This window comes from Dama dama, chromosome 3 (assembly GCF_033118175.1).
Source record: "Dama dama isolate Ldn47 chromosome 3, ASM3311817v1, whole genome shotgun sequence".
Classification (NCBI taxonomy): domain Eukaryota; kingdom Metazoa; phylum Chordata; class Mammalia; order Artiodactyla; family Cervidae; genus Dama; species Dama dama.
Window position 1 is genome coordinate 46115517 of NC_083683.1, and position 23839 is coordinate 46139355.

Sequence of the window (23839 nt, forward strand, 5' to 3'; positions counted from 1 at the left end):
ACTATCAAACGGTACCTAACCAGAAACTATAAGGGGTGGGCTTGGGTATTAGGTGAGCAAAGAGGCCTGGGCATCCAGAAGGAGGCAAAGGCCACTGACTGAAGACCTCTGCCTCTGCGGGTCCACACCCTGCTGCTTCCGCTGCACAGTCATCAGCTCACAGCTCCCTCAGTCTCTGCCACCCTTGGCTTAGTGCACAGAGCAGATCTCCATCCCATGGGTGGGGGCTCTCACTGTAGCAAGCCCTTCCCTGGGGAGGCCACAGTCAGCCAGGCAAAGGACAGTAGGGTGGGTGGAGCAGGGGAGGGAATTTTAAGGCTGCAGGGAAGGCGAAGGAAACCCAGGCTGGGGGGACAGGGTGAGGCCAGAAAGAGGCAGAGCTTGTAATTCACAGCTTCCTTTATGTCGCCACCGAGACAGTGCGAAGGTTACAATGCGCGTGTCGTCTCCTTGTGCTTCTTAGAGGGATGTGTGTACACAGTACAGACACCAGGGGAGAGTCCAACTCTTTATACAGGCGAAGGCATTCAGAGACCAGGGAAGGGTGGAAACACAGAAGGGGAACTTGTAGAAGGGGTGGAGAGGGTTGTTCTTAGAGACACAAGGGGATGAAATAGAGACAGAGTCAGGGAAAGTATATACAGAGATATAGCAATATAGAGTCTGTATCGTATAGAAATAGAAAATGCAGATGAAGTTGTTGAGAGAAGCAAATGTTTCAGAAGAGGACTTGGGAGAGTTCCATAAGAAAATTTATGGATGTGGCCCTCTGCAGGGGCCTGGGGGAGAGGGACCAGTGAGGTTAGGCACCAGTGCCCGGCTCCCTGAGCTGGAAGGCAACCAGCTGGATCTCTTATGGGATGGCAGAGGAGGGCTGCCTCTTGGGATTTCTCTCCAGCAGCTCTGGGGTTGGGGGGTGAACTTGCAGGTATCAGGATGTGGCCTACAGCACCAGGGCCACATCGTGTCCCAGCTCCACTTCTTCAGGGGATCCTCCACCCCCACCTTCCTAGAGACTTCACAGGTTACTAGGTGGTGGGGGGAGAACAGACACGACTAGGGTTCCTGCCTGGAGACTTGGGGTTGGGGGGGGTCACTGGGCTCAGAGGGTCTCTTAAGGCTGGGGAAGCCCCCCCCCTAGTAGCCCTCCCCTTCAAGGTACATTCTCTGGTTTGGGGCCAAACTCCAGACCCCGAGGATCCCCTCCGCCCCCCATTGGAAGGGGGCTTTGGTGACTGGTGGCAGCAAAATGTAGGTGGACACTCAGATGACAGACAGCCGGACAGACAGAATTCAGGCTGGGAGCTGTGGGAGGCAGCATGGAGCAGAGAGGGGCAGCCTGAGGTCACTTGCCCCAATCTCTCTTTTTAGTTTCTGTTTTAGATTAGTTTTGTTAAAAAAAAAAAGAAAGAAAGAAAAGGAAAGGGATGGAGGCAGGGAGAGGACTCTGGTTCGAGACTCCTTCCTCACCACATTCAAGAGGAAAGGACCGCCCAGGAGTGGGGGGATGCCTTGGGAGAGGGGAGTGAGTCCCCAGGGCAGATGTGGGGGGCAGCTGGGGGCCCCTTTGCTCTCCTAGCCCTCCCCATCTAGGCCTTTGGTACAGTGGCCTTCGGGGCTCAGCAGGTAAAGTCCTCAAAAGTGCCTCGGGCCGGATGGTGAGGTAGGATGTTGGCCGCATACGTCATCCCGGCAGGATGGCCCCGGAGGCTCTCGCACGGGTTCTGGGGAAGGGCACAGGACAGGGGCCGGTTATCGATGGGAAGGGCCACAAGTGCCCCCGAGGCGTGGGGGAGGCAAAGGAGAAGAGGTGGCAAGGGGGGTGGGCCTGGGGTGGTCGGGGAAGGGATGGGGCTGGAGGGCGCGCCTCTCTCGCTCCCTCACGTGTCTTTTGACGTCATCCAGGCTGAGGGCCACGCCCTTGTCCGCGCTGCTCCTTTTGGCCTCCTTCTGGCACTTCCCTCTTCTGCACAGCTTGTGTTTTATGACCTGGGACGGAAGCGGGGCGGCGGGTGAGTGGGCAGTCTGGAACCCCGCCCCTCCCATGGCCCCGCCCCAGCACCCCACCCCCACTCACCTCATAGGCGTAGTCAAAGAGTTCCAGCACAGTGAGGATGCTGGCCCCGATGAACAGCCCCATTTGGCCTCCAATGTCACCTGCAGGGGCCCACAGGGAGGTCAGGGGAGTCAGGACACAGTGGGAGCGGCGGAGCTCACTGGGACAGGAGAAGGCCCCTGGGGCCGGGGAGGAGGCCTTGTGGGACAGAGGCGAGCAGCCCGCTTCAGGTGGTAGGGTGTCACACCATGCCCGTGTCATGGGAAGGGCACAGGTGCTACCAGCAGCTCACCCAGGAGCCCTGCAATCTCGTAGGCCTTCTTCTGCTCGATGGTCTCATAGTTGAGGACTTCAAAGAAAATGTCCAGCACCAGGATGTTCTCCCTGCAGAGGGGGTGGGAGAGGAGACCTCGGTTCAAGTTGCATTTCTGTCCCCTACTAGCTGGGTGACCTCAGCAAGCTATCCTCACCGAATCTCAGTCTCTGTGTCTATAAAACTAGATGTGATGTGGCTACCTGCCTGCCTTTTAGAGGTGTTGTGAGGATTAAATATGATGGGGTAATTGAAAAGTCGCTCCACACACCGGCAACTGTGAGGCGATCCCAGTTACAGCCATGAGGATGAAGAGAGAGGAGGAATGAGAAAGGGGTGCCTCCTTAACGTGTTCTGACTTGATCTTCCCTCCATGCGCATCTGAGACTTTTTGGTGGCCTTCCCTATGTTCTCAGTTTCCTCCTGTCTGCTGACCCCAACAGGGCCCGTCCCTTACCCTTCACAGCCAGAGCCCTTACCCTATGTACTGCTCAGACTTGTTGAACTTCTTGGCCAAGTATTTGGCTGATGCTTTGCTGGGGATCTTGACCATGGACAGCTCCTTGCCATAGCGGGTCAGGTTGCAGGGCATTTCACACACACAGTACTCCTGGTCCTTCTCCACCAGGAAGTCTGTGCCAGCCAGGTGAGAGGTGCCAGTTGAGTGGTGCCCTTCTGCTAGCACCTTCCCAACACCCACAGCCTGGCTCTGCCCAAAGGAAGCCTGAGCCCCCTTCTCTTTTTCTGACTTGTCCTTCATTACAGCCCTGTGCCCAGCGGCTCCCCGTGGATATTTCTTAATCCCCATCTCTCCTTCTCTCAGGGCCCTCTGGGGTCAATCAGCTGAGGTAGCTGATGAGAGCAGGTGAGGGCCACCCGTCCCAGGTGACTCTTGTTCATTTTTCACCGGGCCTCTAGAGATGCTGTGCCCAGCCTTGCCAGAGTCAGGCACAGGAGGGTGCACACGAAGCCTGATCCAGGAGTTATTAGAAGCTTCTGAGAGCTTGCTCTGAAACCCCTATGCAGACAGCCGGCAGCACCTCCTTCCCTCCCCTGACTTCCTTGGGCCAGGGGCACTCACCCAGAGCAGGATCTGCACACTCCTTGTATTGCTCTGGAGTGCAGTATGGGGCGTCCCCTGGAGAGGAGAAAACACAGCAGTACAGGATGGAGGTGAAAGGGGTCTTGTGACTGGTGGTAGCAGAGGCCTAAATGCTGGAAGCTGGGAGAGGGTGGGAGGGTAGGAATAGTCAGTGCCTAGTCTGTACTGGCGGAGAAGGCAATGGCAACCCACTCCAGTACTCTTGCCTGGAAAATCCCATGGACGGAGGAGCCTGGCAGGCTGCTGACTATGGAGTCGCACAGAGTCGGACATGACTGAAGTGACTTAGCAGCAGCAGCAGCAGTCTGTACTGGAGGTGACCCACCCTATAGTCCATCTCTCCTGGACCCTTCTCACCAATCCCTATGGGTCCAGCCAGGAACTGAGGTCAGGGAGGCAAGAACCATATGGGATAGACTGGTGCTGGAACTGGGGTGAGGAGAAGCCAGTTGGTCTTGCTTGCATGTTGGCAGGAGGTTGACGTGCATGGGGAGCTGGTGCAGGGCGCTGTGGGCTGGGGGGCCTGGGACTGAGTTTGGAAGTCTGGGGCCTGACCTGGCATGTGCACCATGCGGCAGTTACAGTTCTCCACCAGGTAGCGTGTCTCACAGTCGATGCGGCAGGCCGTAATGCTGTAGGAGTCGAAGAAATCCAAGTCCATGGTAACAGCTTTGCAGGTGCCCCAGGGCGGGGGCAGGTAGATGAGCTGCTGGGAGAGCCGGGGAGCTGGGGGGTGTGGGGACTTCTCCCCGAGTCACCTTGATGGACTCCTCTGACATGATGCAGAACTCAGGAGTCCTGCCCCCTCTCCCTCTGCAGCCTCTGAGGGTCTCAGAGTTTATGGAACATCCCATTCATTAGACCATTCATGCTCCTGACTAGTCAGATGGCTACCCAGACTCTAACTCACCTGTCCTTCCCATTATTGATTGCCCACCACTCCACCTCTATCTTGAGCCCCCAGGCCCCACCCTTGGGACTAGCTTCCTGTGGCCCTCTCACCCGCTGCTCTTGGCAGGCCACAAAGGTCTGGAACCCTGGGGCTACGCCAAAGCCCAGCTGGTCGATGAAGGGAGGTTCATCCTGACTGTGGATCTGCACTTTGATGCCTGCTTCGAAGGACGTCTCATCTATGGGAATGAGAGGGGTGTGTGTTGGGAGGGCTTCTTCTTCCTCCCTAACCTTCTGCAGAGCTGGGGGCCTCCTCCCGCTCTTGAGACAACCACGATGAGACTAGGGGAGGATAGTCAGTCCAAGGAGCCCTGGCCCTTCCCCAGTCTCCTTCTGGATTCACCAGCCCCATGCTGCCCTGGTGACCCCTGCATCCTACACACTTCTTCTCTTACTTGGCTTCCGTTATGTATCTCATTGTTTCAGATTATTTCTCACTGTCTCAGAGGCTCTCCATTGCTCCCCCTCCTTTTCTCCCTTCTCCCCCATATCTCTCTGTCCCAAGGCCCCTGAGACCAGACAGACGGCAGGCAGCCCAAGAAGAGACAGAGTTATTTATAGAGTGAGTGGCGGCCATGGGTGGAAAGTGATGGCTGGTTACCTTGGAGAGTAACTGAGCCAGGAAAGGGGAGCCAGGGAAATGTGAGTGTGGCCATCAGGTAGAGTGGGAGCTGGAGATGCTGGGAGGAAGGGAAGAGAGCCCACGCCCTGCCTCAGAGCCCCTGCCAGAGGCTGAGGCCTGGAGCCACAGGGAGGGGGCTCCCACGAGAGAGGCGACATACCGGTTTCCCCCCACACGGGCAGGTACTCATCCTGCTGAATGTCCAGCATGATCTCCAGCCCGTTGCCCGTCCCACCCTTCATGGTCTTCAGCCGCGGGCGCCCATCTCGGCCAGAGTTGAACGTGTAGCACTTTCCATACCGAGTGAAGACCTGGTGGGGGCAGAGTGGAGAGCCTGAGAGTCCTGCCAATACCCTCTGCCCACCAGGGACTGTCTCCGGACCCTCCAGCTGGTGGAGTTTCAGCCCTTCAGGAATGACCCCTCCTGAGCAGCCCATTCCCCATCTGTCCTCCTTCCCACCCCCTCCATCCTTCTCTGGCTGGCTGAGTGCCCTGGAAGGCTGATCCCCACAGAGTGCACTGCTTGTGAACCTTTGCCATCCAGACTGGCTTCAGGTTGGGTTCTACCGATGAGAGGTATCAGTGAGGGATCAGAGGATGGGAGGAGGGAGCTGCTGCATGATGCATGCTCAGTCGTGTCTGACTCTTTGCCACCCCATGGACTGTAGTCTACCAGGACAGGAGGGAAAGACCAGGCCATTTATCTGCGAGGGTTCTGAAGGTGGCTTAGACCCTTCTGGGCTACAAATCCTGCCGGGGAGGGGGAGGGGGCTCCCTGCCTAGCACTGTTGCCTCTTTGTGTTCCTTTAGCTTGACTCTGACAATTTCCCACTATTTCTGGTGCCCCAGGCCCCCTCATTGTTTTTCTTTACTCTCCTGCAGCTCTGTAAACAGTCCCTTTGTTAGTCTTTTCAACTAAACCATCCAAGGGGTGACCCTTTTCCTGCAGGGCCCCCGCATATATAGCTCCATCATCTGACCTCATCCCTGCCACACCTCTGGTCCCTCCTGGGGCCTTCTCCCCAGGCCCAGGGCCTTCTGAGACAAATCTTCTCTTCTAGATTTCACCCCAGGCATTTGAAGCCCTGCTCTGCCCGAGACCACGCTAAGCGTGCTCCTTTCCTCTGCCATTAGCCCCTAAAGTCCATCATTGTCCCATTATCACCAGAATTATCCAGGACCTGGCATATTCGCTAATGCTGGTGCAGAATAGTGAGGGCTGCAGAAGAGATCTCAGGCCTGGGGGCAGGACCCCGCCCCCCACCACTCCATGCCACAGAGCAGCCCCTACTGCAGCTCTGATTACACAGCCACAGAGAGAAAAGCGAACCAGTTCTTTATAGCCCTTTCCCCACAGCTTCCCAGAATGCCCCCAAGTTCCCACACGTGAGGCGAGCGTGCTTTTACTCCAGTGAGATGGTGACAGAGTCCACAAAGCAAGTCACAAGGTGAGTGCAGACACAGCCCAGAGAAAGAGAGACAGTGTCAGGCTGGACTGGGGTGGCGAGGGGGTGCGGGTTGCTAGGCAGTAGAGTCTTTGCCCTCTTCCTAGAACAGCCTCCTCCTCTCCCCTCTGGAAAAAAAAAAAAAAAAAAACAAGAGCCCTCCCCCATTTTGTGGGTGAGGTCCAGAGATGAGGGAGAGAACTCCTAATCCCCCAGCCCCACTACCAGGCTTTGTGGCATTGAGCCACAGAGTCCAGGCTGGACACACACCCCTACCTACCCTCCCCCCAGGGATGTGAGGAACTCCTGGTGGCTGAGATGGGCTGGGAGCTGCAACCCTAGCGCTGGCTTCGAGGGCTGTGCTGAGGACCAGTGGACTCTGCTGCCACCTGGTGGTTCTGTTTGAGAAGTGCCTCCTCTACCCTTAGATCTCACCCAGAAACCAGGTTGACCCCTTCCTTGGCTCACGTTCCTCTAACTCCCTGCCTGTCTGAGGTCCAGAGCCCGAAACCTCCAGGTCCCTGTCTGTCTATTCAGTCCACGATGCACCGACACGATGGCACGCACCGGCCCCCGCACTAGGGAAGAGGTGGGGGGCTGAGAGATGGGTGTATGGGGAGGAGAGGCCTGGCATCCGGCACTTGTAGGGGACAGGAGGGCACCTGTCAGGCCAGATGAAACTGGAAGCTGAGCTGGGGAAAAGGATGGGGTGTCACTTGGCCCCTCACCAGGGAAGGCCCTAGACACTCCTAGGCTTCCCCTGGGAATCGGGTCCCTGGCCACTTTGAACTGGAAGGGGAAAGGGGAGGATTTGGAGGAGACCTGTTATGCTCCCTCAGACACACGTGCACACACACACGCATACACATACAGGCATGCGCACACACACACACATGCACACGTGGTAGGAGGTGCACAGGAAGACCACGTGAGGATGCTGCTGACAGGGGGTGCCGGGGTGGAGGGGGTACCCCTACTCCTCTGCCTCCCTTCCACACCCTTCTCCTGCACCTCCAGAGGTGCAGCTCCAGTCCCAGCTCCAGTCCGGGGTGGCAGTCAAAATCGTTAAGGTCAAACATAGGCACCAGCCACCCGATCGAAGGCTGACCTCAGTGAGAGTCAGGTCCTGTGATCCCGGCTGGACCACAGGGAGGTTTGGGAAAGGGCTGGACATGCTGGAGGCTTTGGGGCAGCAACTAGTTACCAGCTGTGTGTTCAGGATTCTAACAGGGAGGGCAGTCCTGGCACAGCCCTGGAAATAGAGCCCAGCTGCAGACCCTGGGGCTCCCGGGTGAGGGCTTTCTGAGCCATGTCACAGAAGGTGGGTGGCCCGGGAGGAGGGGCAGGACGGTCACCAGCATGGTCGCCACGCTCACAGTCAGCGTGAACATGGCAGACACTGTGGGCTCCACTCACCACCGAGAAGTTGTGAGGGCCACAGGGCCCCCCGCAGTAGGAGCAGTAGAGCAGCATGTCTTCCAGCCGGTGACAGGAGCGATTGTAGAAGCGGTGCAGGTTAAAGGGCTCCCCCGAGAAGGCCTCGGGCCCTGGGGGTGCGAGCGGCACCCCCGGGTCGTCGCTTTCGTCCAGCCCCAGCATGGGGGCCAGGTACAGCAGGTCGGGGTAGCTGAGCTGGGACAGCCTCACGGCATTGGTGTTGCAGAGGGTGACCGCCGGGAAGGCCAGCTCCGTGGTGGCCACTTCGTCTAGCAGAGTCACATGTGGGTAGCTGAGGTAATAGGCAACTCGATCCCCTACCTGGCACAGGAAGGCGCCCAGTGCCAGGACAAAGGCCACTGCCCACAGGGCCTGCCGCGGCCCAGGACCCCCCTCCACGAAGATGTGGTTGGCGCCGTGGAGGGTACAGCGGTTGGCGAAGGCCACCAGGTCCATCGGTGAGTCCCCCGCTCTGGCCTCCTTCCTCTCTGCCTCCTTTTCCTTCTCTTCTTCCTCCTCTTCTGAGTCTGAGCTGTCCCGCTGTTGGCGCTGACAGGGACCCCATACATCTCCCAAGGGCCCAGGGGCCTCCTCTCCAGAGGAGAATGACACGGAGCAGAAGATCTGGATGGGCATCTTCTCCGGGGGCTTCCTGGCCCCGGGAGGTTGGTGAGAGAGTGGGGACAGGGCTGTGGCCCTAGGCAGGGTCCTCCAGTCCTCTGACCTGGTCTCTGCCGCCCGGCTGGCCGTCCCCCCTCTCGCCAGGGCCTCTGTGGCAGCGTGGCTGAGGTGGGGCGGGGCATGGAGAGAAGGACCAGCCTGCCCTGCCAGGGAGGGCGCGTGTCTGAGCCCATGAATAATTGATGGCAGTGGGAAAGGGAGGCTGATGGAGGGGAGCAGGGCTGGAGCCCCTTTCCGGTCGCCAGCTCCAGCAGGACTGACAGGGTCAAGGACAGAGTGGAAACCCTGGAGAAGCCCTGGGGCTCCTGGTACCCACCTCTCCAGGTGAGATGAGACCTAGCAGAGTCCTCGCTCTGCTCTCCCTGCCGTGACTTCAGCCAGCAACAGTCTCTGCCCCTCCCCCGACACACACATCCCCTCAGGCTCCCTCTCACCCTCCAGACATCCCTCAGCCTTCTCACCCTCAGCCTCACCTGATCTGGCCTTTCCTCTGAGTTATGTGAGCCCCCATACTCAGTCGGTACCTCTAATTAAGCTCTAATTCTTCTCTAACTCCCCCTGATTTATAATTGCCCCAATTAACTAATTTATCCCCACTTCTCCCCATACACTCGTACACCCCAGGGCCCCTCTAATTTTCCCCCTGACTCTCAGCTCCCTTCTCATCACTGAGCTGACCACAGTTTACCATCGGTTACTCCCTGAACCCCTAATCGCTCCCTCCGCCTCCAGTCCCTTCTAGCCATCCTTGACACCATGGATCCTCCCCTCCCTCCCTTGACCCCTGCTCTGCTTCAGTCAGCATCCCCCCCACACACACATTGAGCTGCACTCCCTGCTGTGGCTTGGGGGGCAGCCCAGGTTCCATTAGCAGAGGTCTCTCACTGACCACAGACTCATTTATGGCTATTTCCCGGCACTGGGGGGAGGGACCCTGTCTCTTGAAGCTGAAAAGCTTCCTGGCAGATCACCACTCCCCCTCCCAGCCTGCCCACCCCCAGCAGTCCAGGAGAGCGGTTTTAGGATTTCCCTTCTGTGACACTGACACAGGGTCTTGGGTCAGGTAGAGAGTGCTGGGAACCAACCTGGGGTACCCCCAAATCCTCAGCCTCGCAGGTACCCCCAGCCCCTGCATCTCTGATGCTCCTCTTGCTCTCAACTCATCAGTCCCCACTCCCAGGCCCCTGGCCCCTCAATGTGCTCTGATTACTCAGGGCCACTGGTTGAGGAACTTGAGCCACCAGCCAAGTCTCCAGGGCCTAGAAGGTGACCTGAGGGGAGGAGAGGGGGAGGGAGGGGAAACGAATTAACCCTTCCTCTGCAGGGCCAGAGGAGGGACAGTGGGGGTCAGGCAAGTCTACTTGGGCCTTTCTAGTCCGTAACCATCCCACAGCCCCAGGCTCCTTCCCCTCCTTTTCCTCCTTGCCCCTCCCTGCTCCCATACATCTGTCCTCCTCTAGCTGTATGTAGAGACCCTAGAGTGTCAAGGATGGGAGGCAGGGTGCCAGCTTCCAGCAGAACTGACCAATGTGGGACCTGTGGCCTCAGCTTTGCTGCCAGGGACACAGAGGCCCCAGAAGAAGAGCAGCCTTGGAGATCTGGTCCCTCTCCTTAAGCCACTGCCCTCAGACTGGCCACCTCCCCTTTCCCCTAAACAAATGCCTCCCAGCTGGTCTCCCTCACTCCCCGCCTCCCTGCAGTTTTCCCCCACCTTTAGTCCACGCTATGTAATTCTGATCATTCTTCCGCTTCAAGACCTTCTCTCACTCCCCAGGGCCTCTTGGTAAAATTCAACCCCCCACCCCTGAACCCCTACCCCACACCCCGAAACCTACAAGGCCTTGGCAATTTATCCTCCAGCCTCGCCTCCCCACCCTACCCAGACCGGCAACCAGCGTCCAGCCACCATGTCCTCTTTCATTCCACAGACACACTAGGCTCATCCACAGTATCATGCTTTCCCTGGACTCTCTGGAAACTTTCTACTCATTTTTCAAGACCCTACTCACATGCTGCCTCCTCCAAGAAGCCTCCCCTGATTCCAGGGCATAGTGAGTACCTACTCAGAACAGAACTGAAGGGAAGTTCAAGTCCCTTCGGGCATGCACAGTCATCAGTAGCTCCTTAAGGAAAGGGGCCGTGAGAATGAAAGAGCAGGACCCAGGGGCCACGTGGAGAAACAGGAAGGAAAAGACCAGGAACACCCAGGCCAAGCAGAGCTAAGTCACTGTAGAGATGAGGCGAGACCTCCCGCATTTAGCTGTCGTGCTCAGGCTTCTCCCGTATGACTTTATGGGTTCTTTTTCTGTTTCCTGTCCCATGTGCGTTTTCTTCCCTCTTACCAGACCTCAGCTCTTGGAGTCCTTTGTGCATGCCCAGGATGCCGTTTTTTTCAGAGGTGAGTTCCAAGACGGGGTGGGGGTGGGCCAGCCTAAATTGAGGCTTGGGCAGGGGAAGCTGCAGGTGCCCTTGCACCCCAGGCCCACTAGAGGGCATCATTCCCCTCCTGCAGCCTCCCTGGAAGAGGAAGTAGATTGGACTTCCAGAGGGAAGAAACTGAGGCAGGGAAGTTCCCTGCGTGGCCTCCCCAGAGAGCAGGGGAAGCAGCTTCTGATAGCAGCACATCTGCTGTGGCTGGACACTTCTTCCCCCACTCAGACACAAAGACCCACACCCGCACCTGCACTCAGCCCTCTTGTGGACAAGGAACACACACACACACACACACACACACACACACACACCCCAACTGCTCTTCCTCCCTCCTCCATCCTCTAACATTCTCTCCTCCTCATCTTGTTCCAGTAGGTAGATAATCCACATTTGTCACAGTAACAGGGAGATGAGGAAAGGATTAAGCCGAACACACAGACTCCCCCGCCAGCATACACAGGGGGCTCCAGGAGAAGTGCCCAAGCAGCACACACTCTGGGAACAACACTCAATTCTGCACCCTCCGTCCAAAGACAAAACTCCTCCTCATATGACTGCCTTCCCAGGACCTCTCTCAAGCCAAGCGTGGCCACCCAGGGCTCTCTGACTTTCTCTACATCTCTTTCTGAACTCCACCCACCCCTCACATCTATGGAAATATTTCCTGCTTTTCAGTTGATGCCTCAGGGGATTCATATATAAAACGCAGCAAAATAAGCAAGTTTGAGTAATTTCTCCCCATTTGATAAATGGGGAAACTGAGGCACAATGACCCATTCAAGTCTCATGGAGAGCAAGCAGTGGGCTTGACACTATAAGTAGGTCATTCCTCACTAAATCCCTTCCTTCTCCATTTTTGCATTTACTCATCAACTCTTTCCTGAGTGTTCATGTGCTGAGCACTATGGGAAAAAGATAAAGGACTGGGCCCTTATGGAGCTTATCATCTAGTGGGGGAGACAGTTTTTTTTTTCATTGCAAAAATAAATACTTCATTGCAAACTATGATAGGTGCTATGAAAAAAATAATATGGTTCCATGGAAGTGAATGACAGGGGAATCTGACCCAGACTAGAAATTGAGGAAGGTTTCTCTGTGAAAGTGATGTTTGGACTGAAATCAAAAGATTAAGGAGGACGACTTCCCTAGTGGTCCAGTGATTAAGAATCCACCTTGTAATGCAGGAGACAGGGGCTTGATCTCTGGTTGGGGAACTAAGACCTCACATGCCACAGAGCAACTATGCCTACGCACCTCAACTACTGAGTCTGCATGCCACAACTAGAGAATCCATACGCCACATGAAAGGTCCCAAATGCCGCAACTAAGACCCAACACAGCCAGGTAAATACTTACAGAATAAGGAGGAGTAATTAGGTAAAGGTCTGCTATGTATGTGTTGGTGGGGGTGGGGGTGAAATTCCAGAGCACAGAGTCACTGCAAAGTCCCGAGAGGAGAGAGCTGAGAGGAGGAGGATGTAGCCAGAGAGCAGACAGGACCAGACTCCTCAGGGCCTTGAAGGCAGGGTAAGGATTCTGGTCCCATTTCCCCATGGAAGGATTTCAAACAATCAGAGCAGTGTTTTAAAGAGACCACTCTGGAGGAGCCTGAGGGGTTCTACAAGTTCTGTTAGGAAATCATTGGAGCAGTCTAGGTGAGACATGGAGCCATGGGGTGGCCTCGAACACGGGGATGCAGTGGAGATGTTCAGGAGGCATCTCTAGGAGACCTGGTTAGGGAGGAGAGGGAGATGGAGTGCCCGGGATGGTTTCTAGTTTGCATAAGTGGGTGAATGGCTCACTAGATCAGCAACACAAGTACAGGACAAGTTTGGGAGCTAAGATGATGAATTTGGCTTTGCATATGCCGGGTTCTTGGAGCCTTGGGGAGATCCAAGTGGAGATGTTAAGTGAAAAATTGGCCACTGGAGCTGATGCTAAGAGGAGAGAGCTGGGCTGAGACATACATTTGGCAGTTGTCAGTGTGTACATGGTAATTGAAGTCACGAGTGAAGACGAGACCGCTCAGGAATAGAATATAAAGTTTTTTAGAAAAGACAGAAAAATGGCCTGATTTGGTCATATCCATTCAAGCTAAACAGAATCTTAACTTCTGATTTAACCACAGCTCCTAGTCACTGTGCATGCATGCTCAGTCACTTCAGTTGTGTCTTTGCAACCCTATGGGCTGTGTAGCCCGCCAGGCTTCTCAGTCCATGGGATTCTCCAGGCAAGAAGACCGGAGTGGGTTGCCATGTCCCTTTCCAGGGAAACTTCTCAACCCAGGGATTGAACCCGAGTCTCCTGTACTGCAAGCAGATTCTTTACTGACTGAGCCTCCAGGGAAGCCCTCCTAGTCACATACCCAAGAGAAATGAGTGCATATGGTAACCTAAAGACATGAACAGCATGTTGACAGTAAATTTATGTATAATAGCCAAAAACTAGTAACAACTCACATGTCTAGCAAGAGTAGAATGGATAAATTTTATGCTATTTACATAATGAGGTACTACACAGCATTGAAAAAGAACTATATATTAATTCAGAGACTGAATCTTCCAGACATAGTCATGAGCAAAAGAAGAACAACACAAACATGTATGTATTGCATTAAGGTTACATGGTCTAGGAAGTTCAAGAACTGGGGAAACCATCACAGTATTGTAAAGTAATTATCCTCTAATTAAAAAAAAAGAACTGGTGAACCTTACCTCTACTAACAGGAGCCAGAACAGTGGTTAACTCTTGTGGGGTAGGATTGACTAGGAAAGGGTCTGAAGGAACTTTCTGGGACTCTAGACATGTTTTACAATTTTATATCAATATAAGTACACACTGATGTAATATATAAAATATTATATAAATACACCAGTGTAAAAATATACGAATGAAAAATTCATCAAGCTGTACCATTAAATCACGATTTAGAAGAGGAAAGCTTCGGATTGAGACTTGGGTAGTGCCAACATTTAATGGCCAAGTGGAAGAGAATGAACTGGCAAAGACGCAGGAGTACTGAGACAAAGCAGGGGAATCAAGAGAATACAGTTATCAGGCAATAGAGTCAAGTGAAAGAGAGGTTGTGGGGGACTCCCCTGGTGGTTCATTGTTAAGAATCTGCCTTCCAATGCAGGGGATGAGGGTTTGATCCCTGGTTGGGGACATACTGGGATTCCCTGATAGCTCAGTTGGTAAAGAATCTAGCTGTAATACAGGAGACCCTGGTTCAATTTCTGGGTTGGGAAGATCCCCTGGAGAAGGGAAACGCTACCCACTCCAGTATTCTGGCCTGGAGAATTCCATGGACTGTACTCACAAAGAGTTGGCCCCAACTGAGTGACTTTCACTTTCACTTTTGGGGAAATACTGAGCCTGCATGCCACAACTAGAGAGAAACCCCCATGCACTGCAACTAGAGGAAGCCAGCAGACCTCCATGAAGAGTCTATATGCCACAATGAAGACCCAAGACAGCCAAAAATAGTAACAGTAAGTAAATAAAGCAAACCTGCTTTAAAAAAAATAAAGGTGGTGGTAAACCATTTTGAATGATTCTTGAGACATCAAGGATAAAAAAATGGTTGTGCATTTTGGACACATGGAGGTCACTAGTGGCCTCAGCAAGAACCATTTTGGTGGAGTGCTGAGGACAGGGGAAGAAAGCAGCCTGAGTGGATCAGAGAGTGAGATCGAGATGAGAAAATGGAGATAGTGGGATATATTCATCAATTTTAAGGATATTGTCTGTGAAAGAAAGCAGAGAGAGACTGGGAGCTGGGGGGTGGGGAGTAGAGTTGAGAGATTTTTTGTTTTGTTTTGTTTTTATTTTAACCTAAAGCCTGGTACATAGTAAGTGCTCAATAAATATTAGCTGTCATTATAGCTATACATTTAAGACGGAAGAACCTCAAGTATGCTTCACTATCAATGGGGAGGTTCCACTGGAGAGGGAGAGACTGACTATAAAGGAGGGAGAGGCGGGATCTTTAAGGTAAAATTCCCACAAAAGTTGAAGGAGATCAGATGGTAAGAATAGGTTGAGATTTCAGCTTAGATAAGATCGATGTTCCCTTCCTGGGGCAGGAACCCAGAGAAGCAGAGAGATCTTGTCTGAGGCTTCTGTCTTCCCTGCGAAGCAGGAGGCGAGGTCATCTACTGAGGGTGACAGCAGGGCTAGGAAGGGTGGCGCTTTGAGAAGCATGGAGAAATTTACAGACATCACGGGGAGAGCAAGGTGACCAGGAAAACACAGTGGGGTTGCCAGGGCGGCACTGCAGGCCCATATAAGGATGTTGATCATGAACACAATGTGATTCTGAGCCTGCCTGTCATGTGACTTCCTCTGGTAGAGAGTGGCTGAGGAAGCCAGTAGTGGGTCCCTCTAAGGCTGTGCTGTGTATGCTATGCTAAATTGCTTCAGCGGTGTCGGACTCTGCAACTCCATGGACTGTAGCCTGTCAGGTTCCTCTGTCCATGGGATTCTCCAGGCAAGAATACTGGAGTGGGTCGCCATGCCCTCCTCCAGGGGATCTTCCTGACCCAGGGATCAAACCCATGTGCCCTGCATTGGCAGGCAGATTCTTTACCACTAGGGCCCTGGGAAGCCCCCTCTAAGGTTGGGACTTGGTCAAATGGTGCAACGAAGAAGCAGGAGTCACAAGACGGTGCAGTCACCCTCAGGCTGGGGATCTTCCCTTTCACATCCTTTTCTTTCCTCTTCCTGTCTCACCCCGTCTCTTTACAGATGGGGAGCTGGGCACCCTCTTCCACTACACACATCCCCACTCCTGTGGTCACCCACGAAGAATCAGGCATAGAAGATCTGAAGTCAAGCTTACGCTCTGGCATTTACTGGCTCTGTGGCCTCAGGCAGGTCATGTAACATTTCTGGACCTCAGTTTCCTCATCTTTCAAATGAAGATATCAACATCTTCCTGCCTCCCAGAATTATAAGGATCACAGGATTTAAACGGAAATTGTAAACTGCAAAGTGCGAATGAAAGGATTAATTTTGCTGGTATGTGCTCTGCATGGGACCGAGGTTCACGGGCACACGCACTCTCTCCCGCGGCCACATGAGGTGAGCCGCGTGTGTCCCCATGCACATCCATCCCTGCCCATATCACACCCTAATCCACATCCACACACTCGCACTCTCAGACATACATAGAGAGGTGCACATGGGTTCTCGTACACCTCGGGCACATGTGCGGTGTGTGGTGAGGAAGCCTGAGCTGGCTGCTGTCCAGGGTCAAGGCCACTGCAGCATTTTCTCTCCCCAGGGATGTTCCCAACCAGGCACAAAAGAGCCGACATACCAGAGACACTTGATACCCAGCCGCACAGCCCAACCTCCCAGGCTTCGAGGACTGTTGGCCACATGGAGGGGACAGACGAGAGGCCACATGGAGGGGACAGACGAGAGGAGCGGGAAAGGGTTATCTTTCCAAGAAATCACAGGAGCTCAGAAAAGACACAGCTTGCCCTCCCTCTCCTTCAGGAGTGGCGTTGGAGAGCCTGGGGTGAGTGTCTCTGTCCTTAGAGTTTCTTAAGGGAACCTCCCCTCAAGGTGACTGAAACTACACTGCAGTTTCATGTTCATTTCAAAATTTTCCACAAAGAAGATGTCTGATGCATATATCTGGGAAACGTACTGCACGCCCATTCCACCCGTGGGCCAGCAGGGGCTAGCCAGAGAGTCCCACAAGCTGAAGGAGAAGCTGCCCCCTGGCAAATTTAAAAATCCATTCAGAGCCCCCTTGGCTCACAGGAAATTGAGAAACGAAGCCAGATGAAACTATGCCCAAAAGAGATCCCAGGAGCGCCAGTGCCCAGCTGCACCCTCCACCCAAACCAAGCACCCTTCTTCGAGCTGTCTTCTTCCCTGCTTTGCCTCCCAGAACCCCTCGCCAGAGTTCTGACCCTAAGGTTCTCAGCCAGAGGGCACAGACCCCTGGAGCCACTTCAGACGGACAGTGAGGGACAGCTCCTGCCTCCGGAGCCTGACCAAAGACAAGGACCCTTGAGGGAGAGAACTAGACTGGTCATCCGCGGGAGGAGGCTGGGGTGGGGAAACATCATACTTTCCGTAGAACTGGAGTTTCGGAATAGCTGAGCTGGGCTGGGGAGATTGGAAGGACCCCACCCAGATGATGAGGGGCCTCTCATGCCTGGCACGTGATTCTCTGCTCTGAAACCCTTAGGCTTCCCTTAGCACCTCCCTGCCCTCCGTGCCTCCTGGGGTTACAGCACGCGGCTCTAAGCTCCCTGAGGGCAGGGACACCGGCTGCCTGCTCACCTCTGCCCCCTGGTGCCCAGCACGGGGCTTGGCACCTCTAAGGGGCTCAGAGGGTCACAGGAAGGAATTCAGCAAAGCTTGACTCTCCTAACTCCAGCCCTTGTGCCTAACATCCAGTCTCCCTCACCATCCCCAGGAATTCAGATTGCCTTCCATGAAGTTGAAGAATGCTCCGAGCCACCTCCAGAGTTTGCCAGCAGAGACATGCGCACCTCTCAGCAGGCCTCCCCTTTGCTTCCTGGACGCACATCAGGTGCCAAAGTGGCCTTGCCTTGGAGGTAGCTCTCCGCTGGCTGGGGCAGAAGAAAGTCCAAGGCTTGAAAGCAGCTCCTCCACACCCCTCCATGTCCGGCTCTGCCCCCAGAGGCACTTACTTACATCAACTCCCTATTACTTTAGCCAACAGCCAGAGATCAATTAACTTAGAGTAACCTCTTAGCTGACAGCAGTCTGGGAGAGGGGCGGAGTCAGAAACAGCAAGGGATGGGGGAGGAGGAGAGGGAGGAGGTGAGAGAGGAAACTGAGTCACCCAAGGGTTATGTGTGTGTGTGTGTGTGTGTGTGTGTGTGTGATGAGAGAGACCCCAATGCAGGGTCCCCTGGATTTTTGCAATAGGCTCTGTTCAGTCGCCTCCCCTCCAACCTCAGACACTTCTGAGAGCGGGAGGGAGAGATGGGAAGGGTAAGGCTGAAGGAGGCACCCAAGAACCCCCGAGGGAGGGGTGCCCCTTCCCCAAAGCTAACCCCCGCCTGCCAGCTCCTCCTGTCCCTCCGCAATCCCTGCATGCTCCCCCATCTGCCCCCACTTCCCCCAACAGACAAAGACCACCAGGCTTCTGGACACCATAGCCCAATGACCCTCCTTTCTCTCCCTGAGAGTAGCAGTCTGAGCAGCCCCCCTCCAGCAGACCCTCCACTCCCTGCCCAGCTGGAGGGAACTGACCCAGGGAGTGAAGTCAGGCCCTCCCCAGGGACCCAAGGTCTGAGCTGCTGTGGGGTCGTGTGGAGTGAGGGGTGTCAGTGAACTGGCAGAGCCAGCCCTGGAGATAAGGAAGCTCTCATTGCTAGTCCTGGCTCTCCCTGGGACCGACCATGCCTGGCTTTGCTCGCTTTAAGATGACCTCTGCCACCACGCTCTGGGCCCCAGGATCGCCCCTGTCATATCAGCATCTCACCTCCCCTAGGTGCTCCAGAAGCTCCCTGTCCAGGTCCAGAGCCTTGGGGGGATTTATTTGTCCACCTCCTCACTCTACCTCTCCTCTGAGAGGCTTCTGCCGCCACTCCAGGGTCCCCCAGGGATTCTTGTCCCCCATCCCTTGTCTCCAATTCCACCCCCTCCTGACAGAAGACTATCCCCCCTGCACACCCACCCTGGGATTTCCATTCTCTGCCCTCCCCTTCCATCTCTTGCAGGGTTCAGAGATGAATTCCCACTTCTCTCTCCCCCAGGCGAAGGCTCTGGGTCTCAGCTGGAGAAGGGGGGTGGCATAGGGCACGCTAGGCCACCATCTGCCAGCCCCCTCCCCTTGGAACTGTTCAGCATTCCAGCCTCATCAGCGCTCCCACTGCCAGGGACAGATAAGATGCAGCTGGAGGCCGGCACCAGCTGCGACTGTGCTCGCTCCCCCCTGGCCCCCTCCCAGACCCCAGCAGACAGCTGCGCCCCCGGCCCCTCCATGGAACCCCTGCCCTGCCTTGGCCTGGCTGGCCTCAAAGTGGGGTGGGTGAGCGGAGTCTCAGACCCTGTTGCCCTGGCAACCAACACCCCATCAAGAAGGAGAAGAGGAGGCCAGGGAAGAGGGAGCCTGTGGGTCGGTCTTTGGTAGCTCAGGAGAAAGCTATTGAGGTCAACCCAACCGGGCTGCTCTGGGGAGCTCTTCCCCATGGGCCTCTGCCTTTTCAGTCCCCAAAGGTTTCCAAACCAGCCTCTCCCAGATTTAGCCCAGGTTCCCCTCACTCTCCTGAGCTGACTCTGCCACCACTGGGGGATAGACCTGGCCACGCCACTTCTTCGATCACCAGGTCATCCCCTGAGGTTGAACAGGATTCAGAAGCAGATCTGGGGAAAACACTTGTGATGGCAGACCCCACCGGGGAGCTGGTGGACCAGAGGATGCCCTTCCTATGCCCCCTGCACCATCCTCCAGAATCAAGGGTCCTGTTGTTGGATGAAGGTTGCCCTTGGAACCTGCGAAAGAGTTCAGATGTGTCCACACATGCTCTATTTTGCGAACACGTTGAGCTGGCCTTGGATGCCTGGTTAAGAACCTCTATTCTCAAGGCAGCAAAAGATGCCAGGATGGTCTCCCTAAGCTCTGATCTGACAGACAGATGTTTTCTGTCAGTGCTTCATCTGTCCAGGGGCTGGATACATGCGTCTTGGCCTAGCAGAGACCAGCAAGGATGGAGAGGCGGATGTTAATTAAGAAGGAAGAAGGTGGGGTATCAGGTCTGAACGTTTGTGCCCCTTAGGGCCAGAGAGCTGGAGGAGAATGCCAGCACCCTTCTCCACTAGATGTCAAACGTGGACTCACAACCAGATTCCCATGTGTAGGGACTTCCCTTTGGGCAGAGTAGAAAGGGACTGCAATGAGGTCAACCTGAGAGGGTAGAAGGAAGGTCTGAGAAGTTTGGATACAGCTAGATTCAGGGTCACGTCTTTCACATGGGCTTAGAAACAGCAAAAACCTAATCTTCCCTCACAACCCAGGACCAAGAAGTGCCAGTGTTGGGGCTGTGGGATTCTAGCCAGGTATCTCTCCCCAGGAAGAGGAAGAACTTTCATTGCTCCGGAACTCTGTGGACCAATCATATCTCCATCTGATTGTGTAGGGCTGTCCCCTCAGACAACATGGACCAATCACATTTCAGTATCTCAATTTCCATGAAAAAAATATATCTTAGCATCACCACTTGGAATCTTCCTGGACATAAAGGACAAATGAAGCCTCAACTGTATACTTTCTATGACCTAACTGTAACCCCACTTTTTCCTTAGCACCTTCCCAGGTCAAGCCAACGAATCCCTGTCCTTATCCAAACACTACAAACCATTCGATCTAATGGGTTTTCTCTTTCTTTTTTTTTTTTTTTTAATTTTTTTTGGCTGTGTGGCATGTGGTATCTTAGTTCCCCAACCAGGGACCGAACCTGCACCCCCCACCAGTGGAAGTGTGGAGTCCTAACCACTGGACCACTAGAGAAGTTCCCTCTTTTTTTTAAAATTAATTTATTTTAATTGGAGGCTAATTACTTTACAATATTGTAGTGGTTTTTTTGCCATACATCAACATGAATCAGCCACGGGTGCATATGTGTTCCCCATCCAGAACCCCCTCCCACGTCCCTCCCCATCCCATCCCCCAGAGTCATCCCTCTGTCTCTCTTGATGGTCCCTTTTGCTTGTGTTGGATATGCTGCAAAGGAGGAGGGCTCTGGCTCTCATTTCCACCTTCATGTACAGTTCCACTACCCTTGGAAATATAGTTGGCAAGTCTGGGAGCCCTTTGGTCTTGGGCTCTGGGGAATCGAGCACTCACCTGCTTTGAGGAAGAAAAAGTGAGAAGGAACTGGTTCTTGCATCACACTAAGCTCCCTATGAGCTTGGCTCAGCAAGGACTGTGGTCATGTAAACTTTGTCCAGCAGGACTGACAAAGGCCCATGAAACTGGTCTCAGGGCAAGGCTTACAAGAGGGGAGTCTTGTATAACTTCAGAGGAAAAAACAAGCATGACCATGGTTCTAACCTTTCTACACAAATGCAGTTCATGCTCCCCTAACGCTAGGAAGGAAGCAAGCAAGTATGGGAGAAAATGGGCAGGGAGAAAAGGGGAGGATCTGAGAGTGGAGAACTAGGGGCAGGTATTGAGAGAAAACTGGAGAAGGGACTGGCAACCCACCCCAGAATTCTTGCCTGGGAAATCCCATGGACAGAAGAGCCTGGCGGGGCTACAGTCCGTGGGGTCACAAAGAGTCAGACACGACTGAGTGGCTAACACACATACACATAGAGAGAAAAAGAGTCCTAAGGAGACTGGGCTTTCAAGAGCAATGGCCAGAATTGGAAGTAAACATGGTGATTCCAGGGTCAGCAATGTTACTGCAAAGAGCACACTGCATTAGGACTGAATGAGACACGGGTTCTAATCCTAAGTCTCACTAACCAGCTCCGTGAGCTGGGTGACTCATTCCACCTCTCTGTCTCAGCTTATGCACTCGTTCAATAGAGATAAATATGGCTATTCATCCAGGGGATTGAAGGAGAGACTAGAGAGTGTTCGGAAGAGTTCCAGGCTTCATCCTCACATTTGGTACTCTTATTCACACAAGGCTCCAGTTCCTCTGGTCACTTTCCACACTCTGCCTGATTTTAACCCTCCAGCAACTTGTATGACTTACTCACAATCACCTGGCACATGAGATGCCAGTCAGTTCCCCTACCCCTCTCCATAGGGGTGCTGGCTTTGAGGCAGCCCCATCTGTGGCAGTGGGCGGAGGGTATGAGTATTTGTGGGGCATCTCTACTTCAAGAAGCAAAGGGAATCTCCAGTTCAGCCATGCTATGAGCCCCAAATCATCTCTCCTTCCTCAGACCCTGACTATGGGCTGGCAAGGGGGGAACCGAACCAGACACTCTGTGTGTGTGTGTGTGTGTGTGTGTGTATGTGTAGTGGCCAGGGGCAAGGGTGGCACAGAGAGAATTACCTGTAAGGGGGGAACCGAACCAGACACTCTGTGTGTGTGTGTGTGTGTGTGTGTGTGTGTAGTGGCCAGGGGCAAGGGTGGCACAGAGAGAATTACCTGTCCAATTTTTTAAAAGAAAGCTTCCCTTACTTCCTATGTTTCATGCTGCAGCTCAGACTTTAACTCAAACCACCTGAGGATTTTGTTAAACGGCAGATTCTGACTCAGTAGGTCTGAGAAATGGGGTGGCAAAGTCCTACCTTTTGTTCAAGCTCAGAGGTAGTGGTCCTTGGACCTCATTTTGAGTAACAAGGCTGCAGCTTACCCACTGCCACCTCCAGCTCTGACACCTGTGACCCAAAAGGTAAGCTTGATGGGGTGGGGGGCTCTGCTAGGCTGCGTGTGTGTGTGTGTGTGCGCGCATACACACACACACACATCTATGCACTGCAGGCTCTCTCTCCTGCCATCACAGACATAAGGCTGAGGCTCTCACTAACAGCAAATGCCCCCCCTGAACTAAACAAAGTTCCCCTTCTGCCAGAAGTGAACCCGAGGAACATACAACACCCACCCCAGAGGCCCTCTGGCTCCTAGTCTCCTCCTCCACAGGGGTCCAGCTGACTCACGCCCCCGCCAGCCAGGGGACTCACTCACCACCTTGAAGTCCTCGGCGCTGCAGACCTCCCCCCGGAAGTGGCAGGAAAGCAGCATGTCTCGGATGTCGTGCCCTGCGCGGTCGTAGAACTCGCGCATGTTGAAGGGCTTGGGCTTGAAGCTGCGAAAGTTGGCCTTGTCCTGCAGTATCTCCAGCTGCTTCTCATCTGCCATCTGCGTGTCTGGTATCTCATACCTGGAGCCCAGGGGTGAGCAGTGCATGGATTGGCAGGATCTTCAGTTCCTGCCTCCATTCTGCCTCCAGTGTCCCATGGCCAACTCTGGGGGGAGGGCAGCATCCAGCCCTGGGCAGAGGCCCAAAAGAAGAGCTGGGCGTGTCTAGAGGATCTGCCCCCTGGGGTCTGAGAAGACAGAGGATCTGCACTGGCTGCCCAGGGGTCGGGCATCTGAGCACAGGGGTAAAGGTGGGTGGGCAGAGACCTCAAGGCAGGAACTATGGCTTTCATAGCATGGTTTCTACCCTTTAAAGACAGTATGCCCAGATTTCCCAAGAGAGGAGAAAATTGAGACGTAGTAGCAAAAGGGTGGGCAGAGGTCATTCCAGAGAGTATGACCATGTCACATAGCTCAGGCTGGCTAAGGGCGGAGCTGTTTTGAACCACACTGGGATCAGAGATTGGGTGCTCTTAACTGGGTGCTTGGCAGTACCCCAATTCCTTTGCTGTGAGTGGCAGGTTTGGGAGGCTGGAGGGCAGGGCTGTCTAGGCTGTATGGTGGGCTAGAGAGGAAGCACCCTGATGGGGTGTCTGGGAGTGGGGATGGGTGGGAGCCCCCCACCTGTTGTTGAGCAGGGCCAGCAGCTCCCCGGCATGGTACAGGTCATTCTTGGAGACTTGGCTAAAGCGGAACTCGTTGAGGTTGCACAGCGTGACGGCAGGGAAGGTGAGCTGGGAGGCAGCCACCTCGTCGAGCTTGGTGACATGGTGGTAGTGGAAGTAGTACTGCACACGCTCGGTGCACACACACAGCAGTACAGCCAGGGAGCCCAGGAAGCAGAGGGCCCAGAGCGCCCGCTTCAGAGACAGCCGCTCGTAGGAGAAGATGTGGGCCAGGCCGTGCAGGGTGGAGCTGCTGGCGAAGGCCTGGATGCTCACCGGCTGGAGGCCACCCACCTCCTCCTCCTCAGCCTTCAGTTCCAT

General features: G+C 54.4%; 1 protein-coding gene across 2 annotated transcripts; it reads right to left on the reverse strand.

Annotated features, from left to right (window-relative positions):
- Nucleotides 1-1388: 1388 nt before the first annotated feature.
- ASIC1 (acid sensing ion channel subunit 1) lies at nucleotides 1389-23839 on the reverse strand. Of its 2 annotated transcripts, XM_061122732.1 has the most exons (11): nucleotides 23478-23839; nucleotides 22680-22875; nucleotides 5205-5355; nucleotides 4474-4601; nucleotides 4027-4177; nucleotides 3451-3507; nucleotides 2849-3002; nucleotides 2349-2440; nucleotides 2078-2157; nucleotides 1885-1989; nucleotides 1389-1724 (listed from the first exon to the last, which is right to left on the reverse strand). In XM_061122732.1, exons 1-11 carry the CDS (start codon nucleotides 23837-23839, stop codon nucleotides 1620-1622), a joined length of 1581 nt encoding a protein of 526 aa, XP_060978715.1. In that variant the 3' UTR covers nucleotides 1389-1619. The 2 variants fall into 2 exon arrangements, with proteins under 2 accessions (XP_060978715.1, XP_060978714.1); XM_061122731.1 differs by lacking the exons at nucleotides 22680-22875; nucleotides 23478-23839 and adding an exon at nucleotides 7906-8562.